This window comes from Sturnus vulgaris, chromosome 19 (genome assembly GCF_052056855.1).
Source record: "Sturnus vulgaris isolate bStuVul1 chromosome 19, bStuVul1.hap1, whole genome shotgun sequence".
NCBI lineage: Eukaryota > Metazoa > Chordata > Aves > Passeriformes > Sturnidae > Sturnus > Sturnus vulgaris.
In genome coordinates this window covers 3,425,109-3,444,384 of record NC_142261.1, presented here as the reverse complement: position 1 = coordinate 3,444,384, position 19,276 = coordinate 3,425,109, and the positions used below count along the sequence as shown (strand labels likewise).

The window sequence follows — 19,276 nt, the reverse complement described above, 5'->3', positions numbered from 1 at the left end:
TATGACATTTTTATATGAGGAGGGTTTTATTGGTAGTATTTTTGCAAGTATGAACCTTCCAAAACTCACCAATAGAATATTTTTCCATTTGAAAATACCTTTCACCCGAAACCCATTAAGTACATCAACTTTCAATAAATAGATTTTTTTAAAACCCACTAGGAGGGGAGGATATGGCAAATCATATTTCTCCCGTGTCAAAATCACCAGTCTCCAAATTTTCTGAGCTGAATTTTTTTACCTTTGGTATCAAAAATGTGATTTTAACAAGCTTGAGATGGACTTGTCATTGGTGCTGACAGCTACTGTTAGGGAGAGATTTCAGATGGAGAACAGCTGTTGAGACTGGGAAATCATCAGCTTGGTAGAAATCAAGGCCTGGCTCTGGTGTGCAGAAGAGTGTAAGGAAGTCTCCAGCAGGAATCCTGCTGCTGGCTGGCTGGGAATGAGGTTTCATTCAGTTTCTGCACAAGGTTTGAGTCCTTGGAGAGCCCCAAGGCAAAGCTGGAGGCTCAGGAGCAGCCGCCAGCCCCGAGCTCTTCGCCAGGTTCCGCACAGGAACGTGCAGGATCCACAAGTTTTGTTGCTGGAGGGAGATCGTGGCACTGTGTGTTTTGTAAATAAAACATGACACTAAGAAAACTCCTGCCTGTGCGTCAGCAGCTCCCTTCAGAGCAGGACACAGACCCTTCCATCTCCAGATCAGCCTCGCAGCTTGTTCCAGCTGCTCCTCTTTTGTCTGACAGCGCCATCCACCCCCAAAACCCTGCTGAAATTCGGGGCTTAGCAAAATATTTTAGGCATGAAAAGCAAGACGTGTACATGAGGCTTTATCTTGATTGTAACACCAGGCAAGCTGGGTGCAAACAGTGGGAGTTATGAAAACATTGGAGTCCTGGCTGTGGAGCGAGTTAGGGAAAATAACACCTGACCCACAAGTCACCCATTCTTGCTTTGGCAGTGTTTGAAGAGCGTGTAGATCTTTGTTTGAAATGTACACAAACACTCTCAATTTCATGGACTTAGCAAATATGTAATCTAAATGTGTGGGTGCCTCACATTTCTCAGGCTCCACCTACAAACAGGGATAAATCAGGGAATATTTAATTATTTTTTGCACATATTTACACCTAGGTATGTGTACATGTGTAAATATGTATTGTATTGTACTCACAATATATGCATGTGTATGCATACATATATTTATATGTACTGAACAATACTGAAATCTTTTCTTCTATACGTAGGTGGGTATTATATATTTAATTTATATATTCCTAAACTTAACCAGATTATGACCAACAATGCAATAATAAAGTAACATGTGCAAGGAAGAGTGAGGACAAATCAGTGGGGAAAGGTGTTTTACACAGAGGCTTCCAAGGAATGAGACCAAGGTGGTGATTTGTGAAATTTCAAGGGGGGAAAGGAAGAAAAGATCCAGAGGTCTCAGAGCTGTGAGCGATTTGTGCTGAACAAATCGTTCATCACCATGTATTTAACTAGTAGGAAAGTAGGAAAAAAACTGTAGACAAATTGAAAGAAGGGGTGGAGATGTTGGTATATGAAGTGTGAGCTTCAAAATTATGGAATGTTTCAAGCCCATGTGCAGAGTTTAAGGACAAAGGGATTTCCCTGATTGTTCCCTCTCTGGAAATAAATCTGTTCCTCCTCTAGAAATAAATCATTGTTGTGAGCAACACCGGAGAACAAAACAGTTTCATGATATTTATAACACCTTGGCTAGGTCCCTTTTCTAATCAGGGTGTGGGGCAAAGCTGGTTATTTCCTGCAGAGAAAAGCTACCTTATTAAAAAGATAATTTTGTGGTGGCATTTTAATATAACTCTGGCTCTCCACAGAGTTTACTGATAAGGAAGGGTCCCTTTTTTTTTTTTTAATGAGAATGAGAAAGACCCTGTGCAAAAATCCAGTCCCTTCCAAACATGACACCCAGCTGCAGAGATTTGGAGCTGGAACAAGGTGAGTTGGTTATCAAGGTGATGATAAAGCCTCAAGAGATTCACCTTTATCTGTCATTTCTCTTCTTTCCTCCTGGCTACGCCTCTTTTTACAAGAATTCTCAGTGCTTTGGACCTTGCCTCATATGGTTCAGCAAGACAGATTCTTTGACCTTGTTTTGAAGGGCTGGTTCAGTCCTTTCAGAACTATGGAGCTTCCAAGTGAATTCCCAAGTGCATCTCCTGTGTTTCACCCAGGTTGCTAAGCTCTTCTCCTCCATTCCATTTCCCAGAGTGTTAGCAGGAGTGAAAAGGATTCAACACCCCACTAAAGGTGCTCAGATCCCCAAAGGACTTGTCCCTGGAGAGGAGGTAACAGCTGAAGGGTGAGATGAGATGGAGATATTTCCAGAAATGAAAACAAGGCCAGGAAGGTTCCTCTGGAAACACAGGACCAATTTTCCTTGTTAAATAATTCAGCTAAGTCCAAGAGAACAACTCGCCCTGCAGAATTAGGAAGGATTTGAAAGAGAAAGAAAGCATTCGGTGCAAGAGCCGGAGGGGGCCGTTCCCCGAGAAGGTGCAGCACAAAAAATAGATGTAAATCTGCAAAGGCTGTCACGTTGAAGTAAATCTGAAGTAACTCTATTGTTTTCCATGGGCTTACTTTGGGTTTACACCAGCGTGACTAAGATTAGCATATCAGCTTGGGCGTGCTCGATGCGATAAGTGTTGGCTCGGGGAAATAGAGCATTGAGGTTGTGCTTGCAAGGGGACAGAGCCTGTGTTTCAGGTAGACTCTGCATCCTCTTATCTCCTTCCTCCTGCAGTCCTGAGGTGTGCTGAGACTGCAAGTCCTTTGCTTTATCACCCCCACGCATCCGAACTCTGCTCCGGCCCCGCCACGGCAATGAGCCGTAATGAATATGGTGTAAATGAATATTGTATAACTGCTGGCTGGAGGAATCCGACAGGATAGTGGGAGAAATCCACGCAGGGAAAGGAGGGGAGGAGGAAAGAGCTTGACACAGCCAGCCCTGCAAATTAAAGTAGGAGTAAATGAAGCAATTAAACATTATTCAACCCGAGATGCAGACTGAATAGTGGGAAAGGCTCGCACAGCCAGTCTGCTGGACAAATACAATCCAGTTCATGAGTACAACCCCGTTTCATTGCTTGTAACAACATATAGAATAAAAATGTGAAATAAAGTAGCTAGATGCTTTTGAGCGAGGAGGTTAATTCCTTCATCGCCAAGGACTTGGAAGTGCTGTATGTTTGTTTCTTGAAGGATTTGCAGGTGCAGAGCCACGTGTCTGGAGGTGCTCTGGAGCTGAGGGGCTGCTGGGGACACGTGTCCCGAACCCGTGAGGCAGAGGTGGCTCTGAGTGAGGTGAAGGGCATGAGGGCTGTGCTCCCCCAGCCCCAAAGTGGGGTGAACAACCCCAAAATCCCACCTGAAGCCACCATTTCCCTCACATGTGGCTGTGTGGGGCCACGACCGCAGTGAGGGGACAACGTGAGGGCCATGGTGGCCCCTTCCTGCTCCCTGCAGACCACAGCCTGCAGGAACCCTACAAAGCACAGACCTTTCTCCACAGAAAGGGTGATTAGACATTGGAAGGGCTGCGCAGGGAGGTGGTGAAGTCGCTGTCCCTGGAAGTGCTGAAGGAACGACTGAATGTGGCACTTGGTGCCACAGTCTAGGTGACATAGTGGTGCTCTGTTATAGGCTGGACTCGATCTCGGAGGTCTTTTCTAACTTAACGGATGCTGGGATTCTGTGACCGCCACCACTGGTTCCGCCGCTCTGCCACTATCGCGACACGGGGAGGCGGCACCGCCGCACTACTTCCCGTCGCGGGAGCGGAAGGATTCCGCAAGCGGGGTCGCATCACCCCGCCCGCTCTTCCCGCCCGGCCTATAAAGGGTTTCCGACGGGCCGCGTCGCGCTCGTAGTATCCGTGCGCCAGGCGAGCCCGCTGAGGGGACGGCGGCCATTTTGTACAGTGCTGGCTCTGTGCTGAGGGGGCGGGGGGGGGCAGAGAGAGCGAGGGAAGGCGCAGAGCAGGAAAGGGCAAAAACGAAACAGAACGAGGAGCGGAGTCGGGCCGGCCAAGCCGCGAGCGGAGCGGCGGGGAGGGCTCCGCCCGGCCGCTGAGAGGCGATGGCGGATATAGACAAGCTCAACATCGACAGCATCATCCAACGGCTGCTGGAGGGTGAGGGTCGGGGACGGCGCGGGTGGGGGGAGCGGCGGGGCCGATGCGCCGAGTCCCGCCCGCCCGGCGGGGTCTGAGGGGGGCACCAAAATGGAGGGGCGAGAGGCGCTTTGTCTGCCCGGGGTCGCCGCCGCCGCCTCCCCGCCTGGCTCGGCCCCGCAGCCCCAACTTTCCCCTCAGCCCGTGTGTTCCCGAGGCGTTTCTGCCTTTTGATCGCCCGGTGCCATGCTGGGACCGGCCGGCTGCCCGCTTCTCCTCCCCTGCAGTTCTGAGGGGATGTTTAATCCGGTCGGATGTTCGAATGAGGGGATGGTTAATTTAGTAGTATTTTGTAGGGAGGTTTTTTAAAAAGCCTGAGGTGTTCTCTTGCCTTTCACGCATACACATGGGATCAGTGCATGGCTGGGCAGTCGTGGGGCTCTGGAAATGAGACTCGGCGTGTTTAAAGAGTGTTGAGGCAGCTTTTCAGCAAGTCGGGAGGAGACTGTCATGGGTTTTCAGTGTATGCTGGGTTTAGCTTTGATTAGCTGCTTGCATTAAAGCTGCCACAGGATTTTGGCTCTTAATTCGTAACATATGGTGGGTTTTTAGGTGTGAATGGAGGGTTGGGGTTTGGTGTTTCAGACAGTCTGAAAAAGGGCTTATTGTCTGCTATTGTTGGGGCTTTGGGGTGAAAAGAGTTGCCTGGCAGTTTGTAAATCAAAGGAAAATCTGGAAGTTGCAGGGGGTGTCTCCAGCATCATCCCTTCACTTGCAGGGATCAGCGTTGGACTGGGATTCACTGATTTTAGGGCAAAAGACTGAGAAGTTTGCCAGTGACAAATTCTCTTGCAGGCATGAAGGAAAACCATAATTATTCAGAGAAGGAAGCTGTCCTGATCCAGCCTCACTTCACGTGTGTCGGGGCAGGCATCTCATCTGGACTTACTCGTGAAAAGCTCGATCAGGAATTTAACTTTTTTTCCATTTGGCACAAAGTCAGCTGAGATGTTGCTGAGAAAAATGATGAAGAAATGTCTTTTCTTACACACTTTCCTTCTTACAGGATTTTGCTTGTGTAATGCTTGGATAGCTAAAGGTCAGGCAGAGGAGCAGAAATTTTACTCTAGAAATCCTGTAGATGAATTATGGGATTATTGAATAAGTAAAAGTAAATGGGGTTTTTCCTCTGATCCGGTTTGGGTTTTGCCTGTTACCAATTTAAACCGTCCTGGTTTCAATTATTTAAAGACTTCTCTTCAGAAAGTTAGACCAGGATTTTCCTGAAAATCCAGTAGTACGACTTGTAAATGTCAGGTCTCGTATGTCATATGTTTGGTGACATATTAATCCATGCTCAGTTGAACTGCATGTATTAGTTACAGTTCTTGCCGATTTCCCTTAGTGTAACTAACGCAATATTTACAATTAAAAAATTTTAGTTTTTAAAAGCATGGATTAGACCTTTCCTAGAAACAAATGCGAGCGATTTCTCTGTTTAAAGTTTCAAAAAGTAGTCTGTCAATATGTTCTGCTCTTGCTCAGTTTATATCAGCATTAGATGGTTGGAGCAGATAAGAGTTCATAAATCAGGTTTCAGAAGGTTTACTGACATGTTTTAAGAGGTGCTTCATGCAAATACAGACGTTACCTGAGGTTGCATCAGCTGCCAGAACTGAAATTAATTTTTTTTGCCTTTATTAATACTGCAGCTGGGATTTTGGATTCCTTGAGGCGATGATTGTCTTTCCATATTTAAAACAATTGCTGGTGTTAGTAACCTACACTAGTGCTTTATTTGTTGATTATTAAATGTCTGTTCCAAATGTCTTTGCCAGACAGAGAGTAATGACTGACCTTTGTGTCATTTTTTAATGCTTTTTCTTCCCACACACTGCATTTTAGATTTAGATCAAACAAATTATTTTTTTTCAGTGCAGTTCTGGTAGAACAAGTGCATAATGTTAATTACACAAAGTGTGGTGTGCCCATGAGCTCTGTGTCAATACCCCTTCAGACAAGGCTGCACACATTAAAATCATACTCGGGCATGAAAACGCTGCAAAATCTGGTTTAATAATCAGCTCACAAACTGAATTGCCCAAATCCTTGTGCAAGCTGTAATTTTAGAGCAATTTGGTATTTCATTATAGCTCTCTTTAAACTATAAATACTTACACATTTTTATAGCAGTTAACTTTAGGTTATTTTGCTATTAAAATTTAAGGAGTATGAGCAGGAGGCTTAGCCCTTTCTAAAGGTAACAAACCCCAGTACTGAGGAGATTTTTGGTGAAATACTGGAAATCAGTGAGCAAATACAGTCAGGTATTTGTTTTATCACGTGCCTTAGCATTGCCCTGTTGGAAGAAGCAGTGAATCGAGTCTAATGGTTGAGGTAAAGTGAAGGGTGAATAATAAATTACTCTTGCTTTTGTCCGTAATACAGGATATTAATAATGTATTTGTGAGGGATTTTAGTTACTTTCTATCTTGACTCCTCTGCTCAACTGACATTATTCCTGCTTTTCCCCCAAATAGTGATGTTCTCCCACCCACATTAGGCTATTTAGGTGGAATTATTAGCTTGTTCTTTAAAAGGCCTGGAAACATATACTTCAGCTTCTCATTCTAAGGTAAATATTTGAAGAGTCTTCCTTGCTCCAGATGTTTATAGTGCAGAACCATTTGGCATTGAAATGTCACAAAAAACCATTTTTCAGTAGCGTTGTTCTCAACCTTGGAAAGTCATTCAGGGAAAGCATTGAAAATACTGAATCTTTTTGCTGTAATTGAATTCATATTTTCTCCCTTCTTGACTGATGAGGGTTGTGTCCTGCTAGGAACAATTTCCTGAGTACAGCTTGTCTGACTTTGTGACTTTTGGTAACTGTAATATCCACAAGAATAAGACTTGTCAAGTGTAGTAAGTAACAGTATCCTGCACTGAGTATTAAAATGTTTTAACTATCTTTGATATTGGATAAAGGCTCAAATATTGATGTAACTAATTCACCTTCCTGAGGAGTAGGAGGGGTCAAACATGAGAGCAAATTATGCCCCTTCCAGGAGGGGTACTGAAGGCAGCAACTGCAGCTGTGTGTGCTGAGTTAAAAATACCAGCAGACAAGAAGATGCTAAAAAACTCCTTGTAAGATAAAAAAATCAGTAGCACCTGTATGGTCTTGGAAAGGGCTCCAGGAAATGGCAGAATTCCTGCTTGCCTCAGTAAAGAATGAGTGACAAATCCCGAGGCTCCTTGAGTGTGAGCATGGCTTCCTTTCTGTGTCATGTCAGATGGGATTCCTATAACTTGAGCCCCTTATCCATTTCCTCCATCTCGTGTGCTGGCAGCTTTTGCAGATAAGTAGGGTCTGGTTTGGAGCTCACAGTCACCTATTTAGAAAACAGGATTGAAGTGTATTAGTCTTACCATGGTAACAATAAATAATGGGTAAAATAACAGTTTCAACATACCTAAGTGACCCAAGTTGAAATGTCTTTCTGCAAATCTCTCCTGTTTTGCATCCTCTGCAGGCACTGTTAAGGGAAAATGGAATAATGAATGGAGGCTACTTTGGATAAAGCCACACGAGGCTACAGTGGTGGCAGCCATTCTGAAAGCTGAAATCCTGGCTAGTGCACTAAAATCAGCAAAAAGAGTCTTAAATCCTTAAACATTTCTGTTTATACACCCACAGATTTCTATTCCCAGTAAAGCCTCTTGTAGAGATGTCAAGGAGATATTCTCTCTTAATTTGCTTTAAATGGGGAAAGATTATCATCTACTTATTAAAAATAGTTGAGCTAAAGAGCATGGATAAGAATTTGTTCACCACAGAGAAGATATTTTTCTCACAAATGCAGTCCTCAATTTTTTTTTCACCTTTCTGCTAAATACAGCATTAATTGGGTCTGCAGGGTTGCTTGCCCTTTAGCTTCATATACTGGGGTAAGAATGTTTCTCAGAGATGTTAATCTGAAATGTCACATTTACTCATGGTTCAGTTGGGATGCTGTGATGAAGTTTCTTATGAACAAGCAACACTTTTTGACCTCAAACCGTATCATTTTCCTTGGTTTGTGTAGCTTGATGTTAATTGTTTCCTGCTGTGGTGCAGCAGTTTCTAAGAGGGGGAAATAAGAAACTCCTTTTATTCCAAAGACCAGCATTAGATTCTTATCAATGCCGTGGATTCAAATCAGTCTGTTAAGTTTTGTGCCTGTTGCCCAGTCAGTGAAGTGGAGGAATTTGTCCCCTCAGTTTGTGAGCAGTGTGAGTTCCCAGTGCTCCTCACCTGTCTGCATGTGTGCAGTTCCAAGATAAAGAACTTGTAGTCATGCAGGATCTTCCATGTGATAACACCGCTGTGAACTTTTGACGTACTAGAAAGCAGATGAGAACTTTTTAGAGCCTTGTGCACTGAGGAGATGCTTTTCCATTTCAGGTTTGAATTTGAAGTGATCTGATCAAAGCTGGTAGTGCCTGCAGTAAAGTAAAAACCTTTTTTACATCAACCACTTTCAAGTTATTTATTCCCTTTGTGCCTGTGGTGCAAAACTGACTGTGAAACTGTCATCAGGAACTGCTAAAAACTAGATTAAAACCAACCTGCAGTATTTTTGGAAATGTCACTATGATTGCAGACATCTTAACGTAAAATATGGTGAAACTGAGAGACTTGTTTAATAAGCCAGGAAAATGAACTGACCTGTAGATAGACTGTTATTCTTAAAACATTTTCTGTAGGAGAACTTGATTCTCACACTTCAGTTGACAATATTTCAGCTGCTTCTTTTAATGCAATACTGAATGGAAATGAGATGTTTGGATCACTGCAATTTCTGGCATTTTTGAACTTCCTGCTATTTTTGAATACTTCTCTAAGTATCTGTCCCTTTCATATTAACCTTGACTGACGTAAAGGACCGTGTGGCACCAAAGCAAGGATTGGAAAACGCTGGGGCTGGGCTGGGGTGTGGGAGTCTGTTGTACTCTGCATGCATATGGTCTCAGGCTGTTGTACATTCTGGATCCCCCAGCTCCTGACCCATTTATCCCTCCCAGGGAAATGTGGAAGAATTCTCAATGTCAGGCAGTGTTCTGACTCCTGGCAGCTGCAGCTACACTTGGTACTCGCTGTTTGCTCGCTCCAGAGTGACGGGGGTGCCTCAAGTTCTTGCTCTTCTTCCTTTTCCTTCCTTTCCCCCTCTGCTGGGCGCCTGTCACACTGCACTGTTTATAACACACTCATTTTAGAGTCAGTATCTTGTTCTTCCCATCATTTTCTCCCTGTCTTTAATAGTGGATCTTGTGTTCAAAGCAGTTCCTCTGCAGAGATCATCCTGGCTTCAGGAAGGGATTTTTTTTTTTCTATAGTCGTTTCCATCTAATGGAAAGCTTATTTTTTCACTTCTCATATTTGTACAGTAAAAAAGATTTTACCTGTTAAAAAACTGCCCGGTCTGGACATTGAAATTCAGGTCTAGAGAAATTATTTCTAAGAACAGGAGCATCTCTGCCTAAAGAGGCTGGGAACATTTTGCTGTCTGGACGTGCTGCAGCAGTGTGTTCAGACACAAATGAAATAACTCTTGAAATTGGCTGACTTTTTTTCCCAAATCATTAATCTTTAGCTTATTCCACTGTCAGTTCCAGGCTGTCATTTCTGAGGGGTTATTTTTTATGCATTGAAAGGGCAAATGTGCCTGCACAGGACTATCGAGCTGCTCTTTTGACTTCATGACCAAGCTGTCAATTAGTATTATACTGTCTGATCTCCACAAGCTGCCTTGTTTTGGTCCAAAGCAGAGAAACAAACTGTAAACACAACATATTTTTTCATAATGTATTATTTTTGTCTTTCTTAGAAGGGCTAAGTAACTTGAAGACCCAGAGAAACCTTTTAAGAAGTCATTAAGACTGAATATCCTGCATTTCCGTGCCAGCTCTTTCATTGTGGATGAGAAAATCCTCGCGCTAAAAATAGGAATTTCTCAAACCAAGATGCACTTCTGCATTTCTGACTCTTCTGAAGCCGAACCCACTTTTGTTTTCCCAGCTTTTCAGGACATAGAGATTAATGTCACAAGAAATTGAACACACTCATCTCCTCTGTGCAAGTTTCATGTTGGACAAGGTGGTGAAAATGTCACTGGCAGGCAGAGCTGAACCAAATTTTCCTGTTCTTTCATCCATGGCATCTGTCCCAGTGAGTTTGGGAAGTGAGGCAAAGCATCATTCCATTTTGTCAAGGTTTTCTACAGGCAGGTGACTAAAACTGTGTGAGGATTATACCAGTTCAATAAAAATATATTGGAAAAACCTAGAAAACCTGTGTCTGAAACAGTGTTCAGATCTTCATTTAATCTTGAGCAAAAATGAATGCATATGCTTTATTCATGAGCTTTAGTGACTCAGTGCATTGCATAGTCTTTATAATATTTTGTACTTTTTAATTTATGGATGTGAAGTACATGGTTTGGTTTTAGCAATTTCTAAGAAGACCAAATCTTGGCAAATTAGGTTTTTGGCTTCACAGAAAACGAAATATAGGTATTTTGTATTATCTCAATAAAAAAGATGAATTGTAAAATCTACGATTAAGTGACCATCAATTTTATATTTACAATGCAGCCAGTTTATCACTTAATTTGGTTCTTTATTGCTTCTGGTTATTTGGCATTTTGAGTAACTTGCTTGTTGCTCAGGAGTCTTTGGAAAATTACTGTATGGATGAAAAAATTACTGTGTGCATGAAAAGCTTCATTCGTGATAAACTGCTGTGACAAAGATTTAACTTCCATTTACATGCTTCATTACTTCTGAGATTTTAATGAAAGACATGAAGTGCAGTGGTAATTCCAGTGTTGGCATGTAATGTCAGTGGTGAGTGATAACACGTGGGCAGGGAGAACAGAGGAGCAGGGAGAGCTTGAAAGATAACATTTAGAGCCATGGCTTTTGACCTACAGTGATGCCACGGTGAGCATACATGTAATGTGAACTCGAGTTTCATTTTGGGGTTGTTTGAGGAAGGGTGGTGTGGTTTAGGGCACTGTCTGTGGTTCTGCAGGGCAGGCACTGTCAGGGAAGGGTTGCATTGCTGTGACAGTGACACTGCGAGTGCTGGCAGGGATCACATCCCATGTCACGGATTTCATGGCTGTTACACAGTCCTTGTTTTATTCATGGTCTAGGTAGGGTGCATGCTCACTGAGCAGTGTTTTCTGTGCTTGATCAGAGGCCTGTGGAAAAGTCAGAAGCTTCTGTGCTAGTGAGAAATTAGAACACAACTGTTTTTTGTTCTTGCTGTTCCCGAAACTTGCCTCGAGCACCCCCAGCCTTTCCCACTGCAGTTCTCACTTGGCTTCGTACAGCGCGGGGCCCACAGTGATGGCAGAGATTTGAGTCATCTGGAGCTTTCAGATTTCTCACTCGGAGGTTAAACAGTAGCAAAGGAATTAGACTGAGCTCCTGGCTGGCTACTGAGTTATTCAGGACTTCAGGAAGATAACACTGCATAGGTTCTTGTGTTTGAAAAGATTCAGGCTTGTTGCTTGCTTTTTTTGCAATTAAAGACCAGTCCCGTTTTGGATAAGGGCATAGACTCTTCAGCCTCAATGCCATGGAGTTGCTCACAGTAAGTCAGCTAACCTGGCAGCCTTAGCAGTGGAGGGGTTTTGTTTCTGGAGGTGTTGGCAGAGCGTTTCCAGCCATCTGAGACTGCAGTTCTCGGTGATGTGGCTTTGATGGGGCTGAAGCAATGGGTTACATTGTAGAAGACGACTGCTGCTCTTAATCCTTTTTTTTTATTTCAGCCTTATCACTGTTACATATTGTCACTGGTTTTGATACCAAATAAAAATATAGGCTTCACCAGTAATGGCATACTCATCATGATTTTTTAAATCCAGTCTTAACCTTGATAAAAGCTGTTATATGCAATTTGGGCTGGAGTTACAGCACTGCTGCTGTAGAAATGTCCTTTGTATTTCTGGGCAACAGATGCAGAAGTGTGAAACTTGTTGGAGCCAGGCTGATATCCTTGTCCAGGGCAGGAAGGAAAGCTTTAATGGATGTTAAAGGAGCAAACTGTGTAAATTATTGCAGTGGGGGAGATGGAAGGGTGTGAAGGATGGGAGTTGGGAGGGGAAGTGCTTTGGGGCTGGGAGATTGGTCTCCTTCTGGCTTGTCTTTTACCCTGCTCAAAGGCAGTGATGATGGCAGCTGCTTTGTCATCATGATCCAAAACTGTTTCCTTACTGATGGTCCTGACCTTCCAGTCATGTGTGTATTTTTCTTCGCTGTTCTCCAGCTGCACTGCAGAACAGGGCAGTACAGGATTTACCGGTGCTGTGATCTTGTTTAGGTACTGTCTTGGGTGATTTCCTGGTTTAGGGAAACTTGCACATTTGTTGGTGATTGAGTGGCTGACACCCTTTGCTCAAGTTCAACTTTCCAGAGAACAAGCACATAATAATTGTTTCACTAAAAAATAACATGTAAATAGACACATTGTCCAAGATGGGGTTTGTAACTAAATAGAACTAAACTGATGCTGTTTAAAATGTGACATTTTTAACGGGGGAAGTGTTGAGCCATGAATTCTGTTAAATGAAGGTAACATATGACTGGAACAGAACACGCTCCCCTTTCCCTGGCACTGCCATTTCACCCCAGCACACTGGTCCTACCCTGCTACCTTCTCATTCAGTGCTGCTCCAGCCTTTAGTCAGGCTCTTAAAATAACACCAGGATCTTGCTGGTTTTGATAACGGATTTCTGACTCCTCCCGACAGTGCGAGGATCAAAACCAGGGAAAAACGTCCAACTTCAAGAGAATGAAATTAGAGGATTATGCTTGAAATCCAGAGAAATCTTCCTGAGTCAGCCTATTCTACTAGAACTTGAAGCCCCACTGAAAATCTGTGGTGAGTGCTGTGAGTTTTGGTTTGATCTTGGGGGAGGTGTCAGGTAAATGCAGACCGTAAGCAGAGATTAAGTGCCAGATGCTACTTTCACTTACTAACAGTGAAACTAATGAATAATTGTAGCAAAAAGCAAAATAAAACCCTGCTGGATATGTGGGACAGAGGAGTGGAGAGGGGGTAATATATGGGAATTGCATTTGGGACCAAGATAATCCAAACCCAAAAAGTAACTGGTCCAGTTTCACCAGGTTAGGGGAGAGATTCTCATGAAGTCTTGGAAAGAAATTACCAAATAAATAATGTCTGGCCCAATTGTGCCTGAACAAGGGGACACAGTGAGGAGCCCCAGTATTTAATGTGCTGTCATGCAAAGGTGAACTGTGGTTTGACAGTATATTAAAGTCTTGCTGGAAACTTAAATTTCTGTTTCTTGGAATTACTTTCTAGTTTGGTTTCAGCATATTGCATACAGCAGTGCTCGTTGTGCACTCATGTTCATGTCTACTTATGCTAAAAGAATGAAGAATGTCAACATAAAAGCCTCAATAAATGCAATTTTGAAAGCTTCCAGCAATTAGTTTTTTATCCTCCTCTAAAACAGAGGACTTACTTCAATTTGAAGCAGCTCATTACATATTTATAATATTGGTAGTCTAAAATCACAATTTAGTGTTCTGCTTGTCAGAAAGAAGCCCATGATTTAAACCAAAGGCAGAAATACCAATTTCATTTTTGATGCAGTTTCCCTTCTAGAATTTGAATTACTGGGTGTTTCCAGAAAACACAGTTGGTTTCTTGGAATCTTGATTTTATTTTATACACACAAATATTTTTGTGTGGCTAGCATTGCATAGATGTCAAAATGTGATAATTTTATATACATTAACTTCCATTTTGAGTATGTTATGGGAAGTATCTACCTGCAAGCTTTATTTCTTTCTGAAGCATCTTTGATTTGTTCTTTCTCTAGAATTAATCAAAGAATGTAGCAAAGGGTCACTGAAGTGTCATGTGTGAATCTCCTTGCAGGGGACATCCATGGACAGTACTATGACTTGCTCCGACTCTTTGAATATGGGGGTTTTCCACCAGAAAGCAACTACCTGTTCCTTGGTGATTATGTTGACAGAGGAAAACAATCTTTAGAAACAATTTGCCTTCTACTGGCCTACAAAATTAAATACCCAGAGAATTTTTTCCTCCTCCGAGGGAACCACGAATGTGCCAGCATCAATAGAATTTATGGGTTTTATGATGAATGTAAGTACCAGGTGTGTGTGCCTGTCCTGGGGACAGCAGGGTGGCAGGGTTAGGTGGTTCCTTCCCATCTTGAAATGCCCTCTGTGCTCTTCAGAGGGGCCTTGGCCTGTTCAGAGAGGGGAGTCTGTCCTTCCCCTGGTCCTCTTGGAGTCTGATCCTCACAGTACACAGCAGTAACCGAGTGTGTCATTTTATTTGTTGGCTGCTGTGTTAACTAACAGTTCTCTCTGGTAAAACTCATAAGGGCATCTAATGAGAGATGGGAGAATTTAATTTGTTGTGCATTGCAGAGGTTCCCCTCTTTCTATTCATCTGATGAAGTGTACAGACTGTGTGATGGGGGCTGTATGTAGACCTTATCCAAACACAAGTCATTTTGCTGTGAAGTAGAAGCCAATGTTCCTGCTTCCAAGGATGTGATTTAATCCAGATAATGGAGAGATGATACTGTTAAATTAATTGTGCACTGAAGCATGTTGGAACTTGTGTGGTGGGACACACTTGGCTTGCAGATGACAAGATGTGCACTCCATGTCTTGTTCTCCTCCTGTGAGGAAACAAAGATGTTGGTATTTCAGAGTTGTCTCCTCAGAGATTAATCACAGGCTTAGTCATATATCACAAATATGTTCAGGGTTCATATCTGAGAGAGGCCCTTTGAAATTCATAAAACTGTGGCGGTTTCATTTTTCAGTCCTGTTTCATTTTTCAGTCCTGTTTATTTGCTGAAAGTGAGTTCATGTGGTAAAGCAGAATTCTAAAGAAAATCTGCTTTTTAAAATTGCTGTCTTCCTCTGAAAGAAATGGCAAACGGTGAGACTTTCTGCAACAGATCAAATTATCCGAGGGATAATTTTCCAAGGCAAAGCTGAGACTGGACAGCCTGGTTACCAACTGATGAACAGACTTAGGGTGTCCTTGAAGCTGTGCCACACTGAGAGACCTTTGCCACTGTCTTTAAACAATTAAATACATTAGAAAAGATCAATTATGTATAGGCTCTAATGCTGACTTCTTGCAAGTGTCAGTAAAGTTCACACATGTATGTTGGGTTGGTTGTGTTTGTGTTAGAAAAGCACATTGACTGGGTTTTTCTCCCCAATCTCTCCTAGGTAAGAGAAGATACAATATTAAGCTGTGGAAAACCTTCACAGACTGTTTTAACTGTTTACCAATTGCAGCTATTGTGGATGAGAAAATATTCTGCTGTCACGGGGGTGAGTAGCAGTTCCTTAGGTGATGTTTGAGGAACTGGAAAACTCAGTCATGGCAGTTTCATGTTTACATTGCTGAAGCTTCAAAACTTAGGGATTTTTCTCTGCCTTGGCTCATGTATGAGGAAGGGTTGGGCTCCATGAGTGTCAGTTTCATGAATCACAGAGCCAGTTCAGACAAAATGATCTGCTCTTCCTTTTCCACCAAAAGGCACCTTTAATAGCCTCTCCTTTGGAGAGATTCCTTGTAGGTTTTTTTTAAACTTAGATGACCAGGAGTTTGATGTCTGTTCTGATAAAATCTTTTCACAGAACCACAGTGGTTTGAGTTGGGAGGCACCCGTGGGGATCAGCAATAGAATTCCCCCACCGTGGGCAGGGACTCCTGTCACTCGTTCAGATTGCTCCAAGCCCTGTATGACCTGATGGATTTAATTTGTAGAAATTGATTTATGCCACACGATGCAGCTTTTTCTGGTCATAAAATACAGATTGCACCTTAAATGTTTTATCACTTGCAAGTCATTACAGTTGCCCAGGGACTCATATCAGTGGAAAATGTTACCAGATTGGTTTGATATTTTATTTCATCTTCCTGGGCCTGATCATCACAGTGAACATTCCCTGTGCTTCCTGATGTTGATGCCTCTTTTATTTAACAGCTCTTTTATCAGACACTTGCAAAATATTAGATTATTGTAATCCTGTAAAACGTGGAAATGGCCTTGCTTTATCTTGCTTCCAGTAAATCTCCTAGAAAGTGGCTTCTGTTGCAAACGCTTTAGAACAAATGCTGGATTTAAAAAACGTCAGTGAATGTCGCCATTGAGCTACGTCAAATGGCAGCGGTGAATCACTTTGAATCCAAGTTATTTTTGTCCTGGATGAATGTCAGTGTTGCAGAGCAAAGCTGGACTAAGCTGGGCCTGCCTGTGTCTTCCCTGTGAACAGGTTTGTCACCAGACCTGCAGTCAATGGAGCAGATCAGACGAATCATGCGCCCCACGGATGTACCAGACCAAGGTCTCCTGTGTGATCTCCTGTGGTCTGACCCTGACAAGGATGTCTTGGGCTGGGGTGAAAATGACAGAGGAGTGTCCTTCACTTTTGGTGCTGAAGTGGTTGCTAAATTTCTCCATAAACATGATTTGGATCTCATATGTAGAGCTCATCAGGTATTTTCATTTTATACATTAAACCATCGAATAATTTAGGTTTTGGGGGACCTGAGGTGATCACCTGGTCCAGCCCAGGCCAGGAGAGACCTGTGTCAGCCCAAGGTGCTGAGGGTCTTGTCCAGACAGATTGCAAATATCTCTGAGGTTCTCTGAATGTGTCCCAGTTTTTAACATCCTTCATAATGAACATCTTCATATAAACTCTGACTCTCTTGAACAAAAGTTTTCTCCATGTTAATGAGCTCCTGTTGCTGAGCTGGTTCTTGTAATGCCCCTGTTTTGGTGTAAAAGTTTGAAACTCAAGCTCCTTAAACATAGCCCGATTTTCAGCTGCTGCCTCTGGAAAAGTTGCTTTGCACCTTGTCAGGAGGAAGCTGCCCAGACTAACACCTCTGCTTTTGTCTCTAAAGGTGGTTGAAGATGGATATGAGTTTTTTGCAAAGAGACAGTTGGTAACTCTCTTTTCTGCCCCAAATTACTGTGGAGAATTTGATAACGCGGGTGCCATGATGAGCGTGGATGAAACACTAATGTGCTCTTTCCAGGTACAATATCTGAAGATTTTCCCTCCTATTTCATGAGGTCACACATCAAATTTGTGCTATTTTGAATCAATGTTTTGCTGTCAAATAACAGTGAGACTTGTTTCAAATAGATCTTTACAGCTGTCACATGTAGACAGGGCAGTGTTTGCACTCACATCTTCAAAAATGTGATAACCCTGTTCTGGTGTGAGTAGGGGAACTGTTTTATCCTGGAATTAAATCACTCAGGCAGAGCAGTTGGCTGCCAGCTGCTCCCACTGCTGTGGGCTCTGGAGCAGCTGATCCCAAGGCCTGGCCTAGCTCAGAGCAGGAAACACATTGATTTCCTGGCACATTGAGACTTGTCCAGAAGAACCATGTAGTGCCTTTACCAGTGAATTACTGTTTGCCTTCAAGACAGCTAAAACTTTTTACTAAATGACCCCTCTGTCTTTTCAGATTTTGAAACCTGCAGAGAAGAAGAAGCCCAATTCCAGCAGACCTGTAACACCTCCCAGGGGTATGATCACAAAACAAGCCAAGAAATAGTCACTTTGGCACTGCCTTGTTGGGACTTGTATCATAGTCTATAACCTCCATTTTTAAACCTATCATGTGTGCTGTTCAGCTTGCTCAAAATAGATAATGTGTTTGTGGTTTTCCTTTCCATTTGATGAATGGCATTTGCTGGTTGTAACAGCAAATGAACGACTTTGCTCCCTCCCAGGAAAAGAGTTTGAAAGTCCCCCTGTGTCGGTGTTCCAGCTGCACACTCCACAGCATTTCCCCTCCAGCCAGGGAACCCCGGGGCTGGCGGGACCTGTACCATGAGTAGTGTAAATCTTGTTCTTTAGGATCTAAAGAGGGCACTCGTGTGCTGTGAGAGTAGAGATTGTTCCTGTCAGCGATTACATACTGTTTATACAAACCACTGTGAACTTTTTTTACGTTCAATTTTATTTTAAAGGGATTGCTTTACTTTTAATGTCTTGTCATGTACACGTTAGTTTTATTGCTGTTGACATTAGGAATAACCTTCAACCTTGCCAGCACCACTGGTAGGATGTATATTTAATTCAGACACACATCCCTCTCCGTATACTTCAAATGACAAAGCCATTCTTTTAAGTGTTTGTCTCTTTCCTGAAGCCAAAGTTCGCTTAGAAACCCGTTTGTACACAGCCCCCCTGCTGAGTTGGCCGGGCTTCCCATCCACGCCTTCCTCTCGGAGAGAAAAGGAAGTGCTGGCTGGAAATAGCAAACAGAAAGGCTTGTCCGTGCTTGGAGTGAACACGTTCTTGTACAGTTTCCGTGTGTTCAGCTGAGCAGATCCCAGTGCTGAGACAGCAGTCCCGGGGCAGTGACACAAATGGCTCTGGGAGTGACGGAAATGGCTCTGGATCTGCTGCAAGGGGTTTGTGCATTTCAGCATAAAGACTTTGTTCTACAAAGAAACCTAGAAACTCGCTTGATAAGCCAACCAGAGGTGTTGATCTTGATCACCGGTTTATATAAATCTCTCACAGAATCTTGTTTTTTAAAAACTGTTGATCTTTTTTGAACAGATGACAGTGTACAATATCATGTAGTGAAAATCACTTATTAAATGAAGAAATTGTTAAATCTTCTCAGTGTCGGTTTATCACAACATATACACTACTGCTCTCCCAGGGCCTGACGTAGAGAAATAAATTGTTCTGGAAACCCACGGATTCTTGGTTTGGATTTGTCTGAGCTGCAAGAGGTGATTTTAAACAGCACTGTTGGGTTTAGCTCTGGGTCTGGAGCCTCAGGCAGAGGCCCCTCCCAGCTGAGGGGCGCACACTTGGGGCCACTGGTCCTGAGCTGGTGTTTGCCAGGGCTGGGCAGCAGCACACGGGCGTGGGAGGACAAGCTCAGCTCGGCTCCTCTTCATTGTTTTGTGCACTGGGGGGTTGGCCTTGAGTGCAAGTGCTGCTCTGAGAGGGTTGGAGCTGAGACCAGACCCATTTCCTCTGGTTTTTAA

The 19,276-nt window shown here is 43.1% G+C and overlaps 1 protein-coding gene across 1 annotated transcript; it reads left to right on the top strand.

Moving 5' to 3' along the window:
- Positions 1-4,003: 4,003 nt before the first annotated feature.
- PPP1CC (protein phosphatase 1 catalytic subunit gamma) lies at positions 4,004-18,979 on the top strand. Its single transcript, XM_014875083.2, has 7 exons — positions 4,004-4,183; positions 12,964-13,095; positions 14,125-14,355; positions 15,468-15,572; positions 16,521-16,744; positions 17,158-17,292; positions 17,731-18,979. The coding sequence occupies exons 1-7, from the start codon at positions 4,129-4,131 to the stop codon at positions 17,818-17,820; spliced, it is 972 nt and encodes a 323-aa protein (XP_014730569.1). The 5' UTR covers positions 4,004-4,128; the 3' UTR covers positions 17,821-18,979.
- The last annotated feature ends 297 nt before the right edge of the window (positions 18,980-19,276 follow it).

Coding starts and splice junctions, on each gene's coding strand:
- PPP1CC (XM_014875083.2), top strand. CDS start 4,129: ATGGCGGATATAGACAAGCTCAACATCGACAGCATCATCCAACGGCTG. Junction 16,745..17,157: donor TCATATGTAGAGCTCATCAG/GTATTTTCATTT, acceptor TTGTCTCTAAAG/GTGGTTGAAGATGGATATGA. Junction 17,293..17,730: donor CACTAATGTGCTCTTTCCAG/GTACAATATCTG, acceptor CTGTCTTTTCAG/ATTTTGAAACCTGCAGAGAA.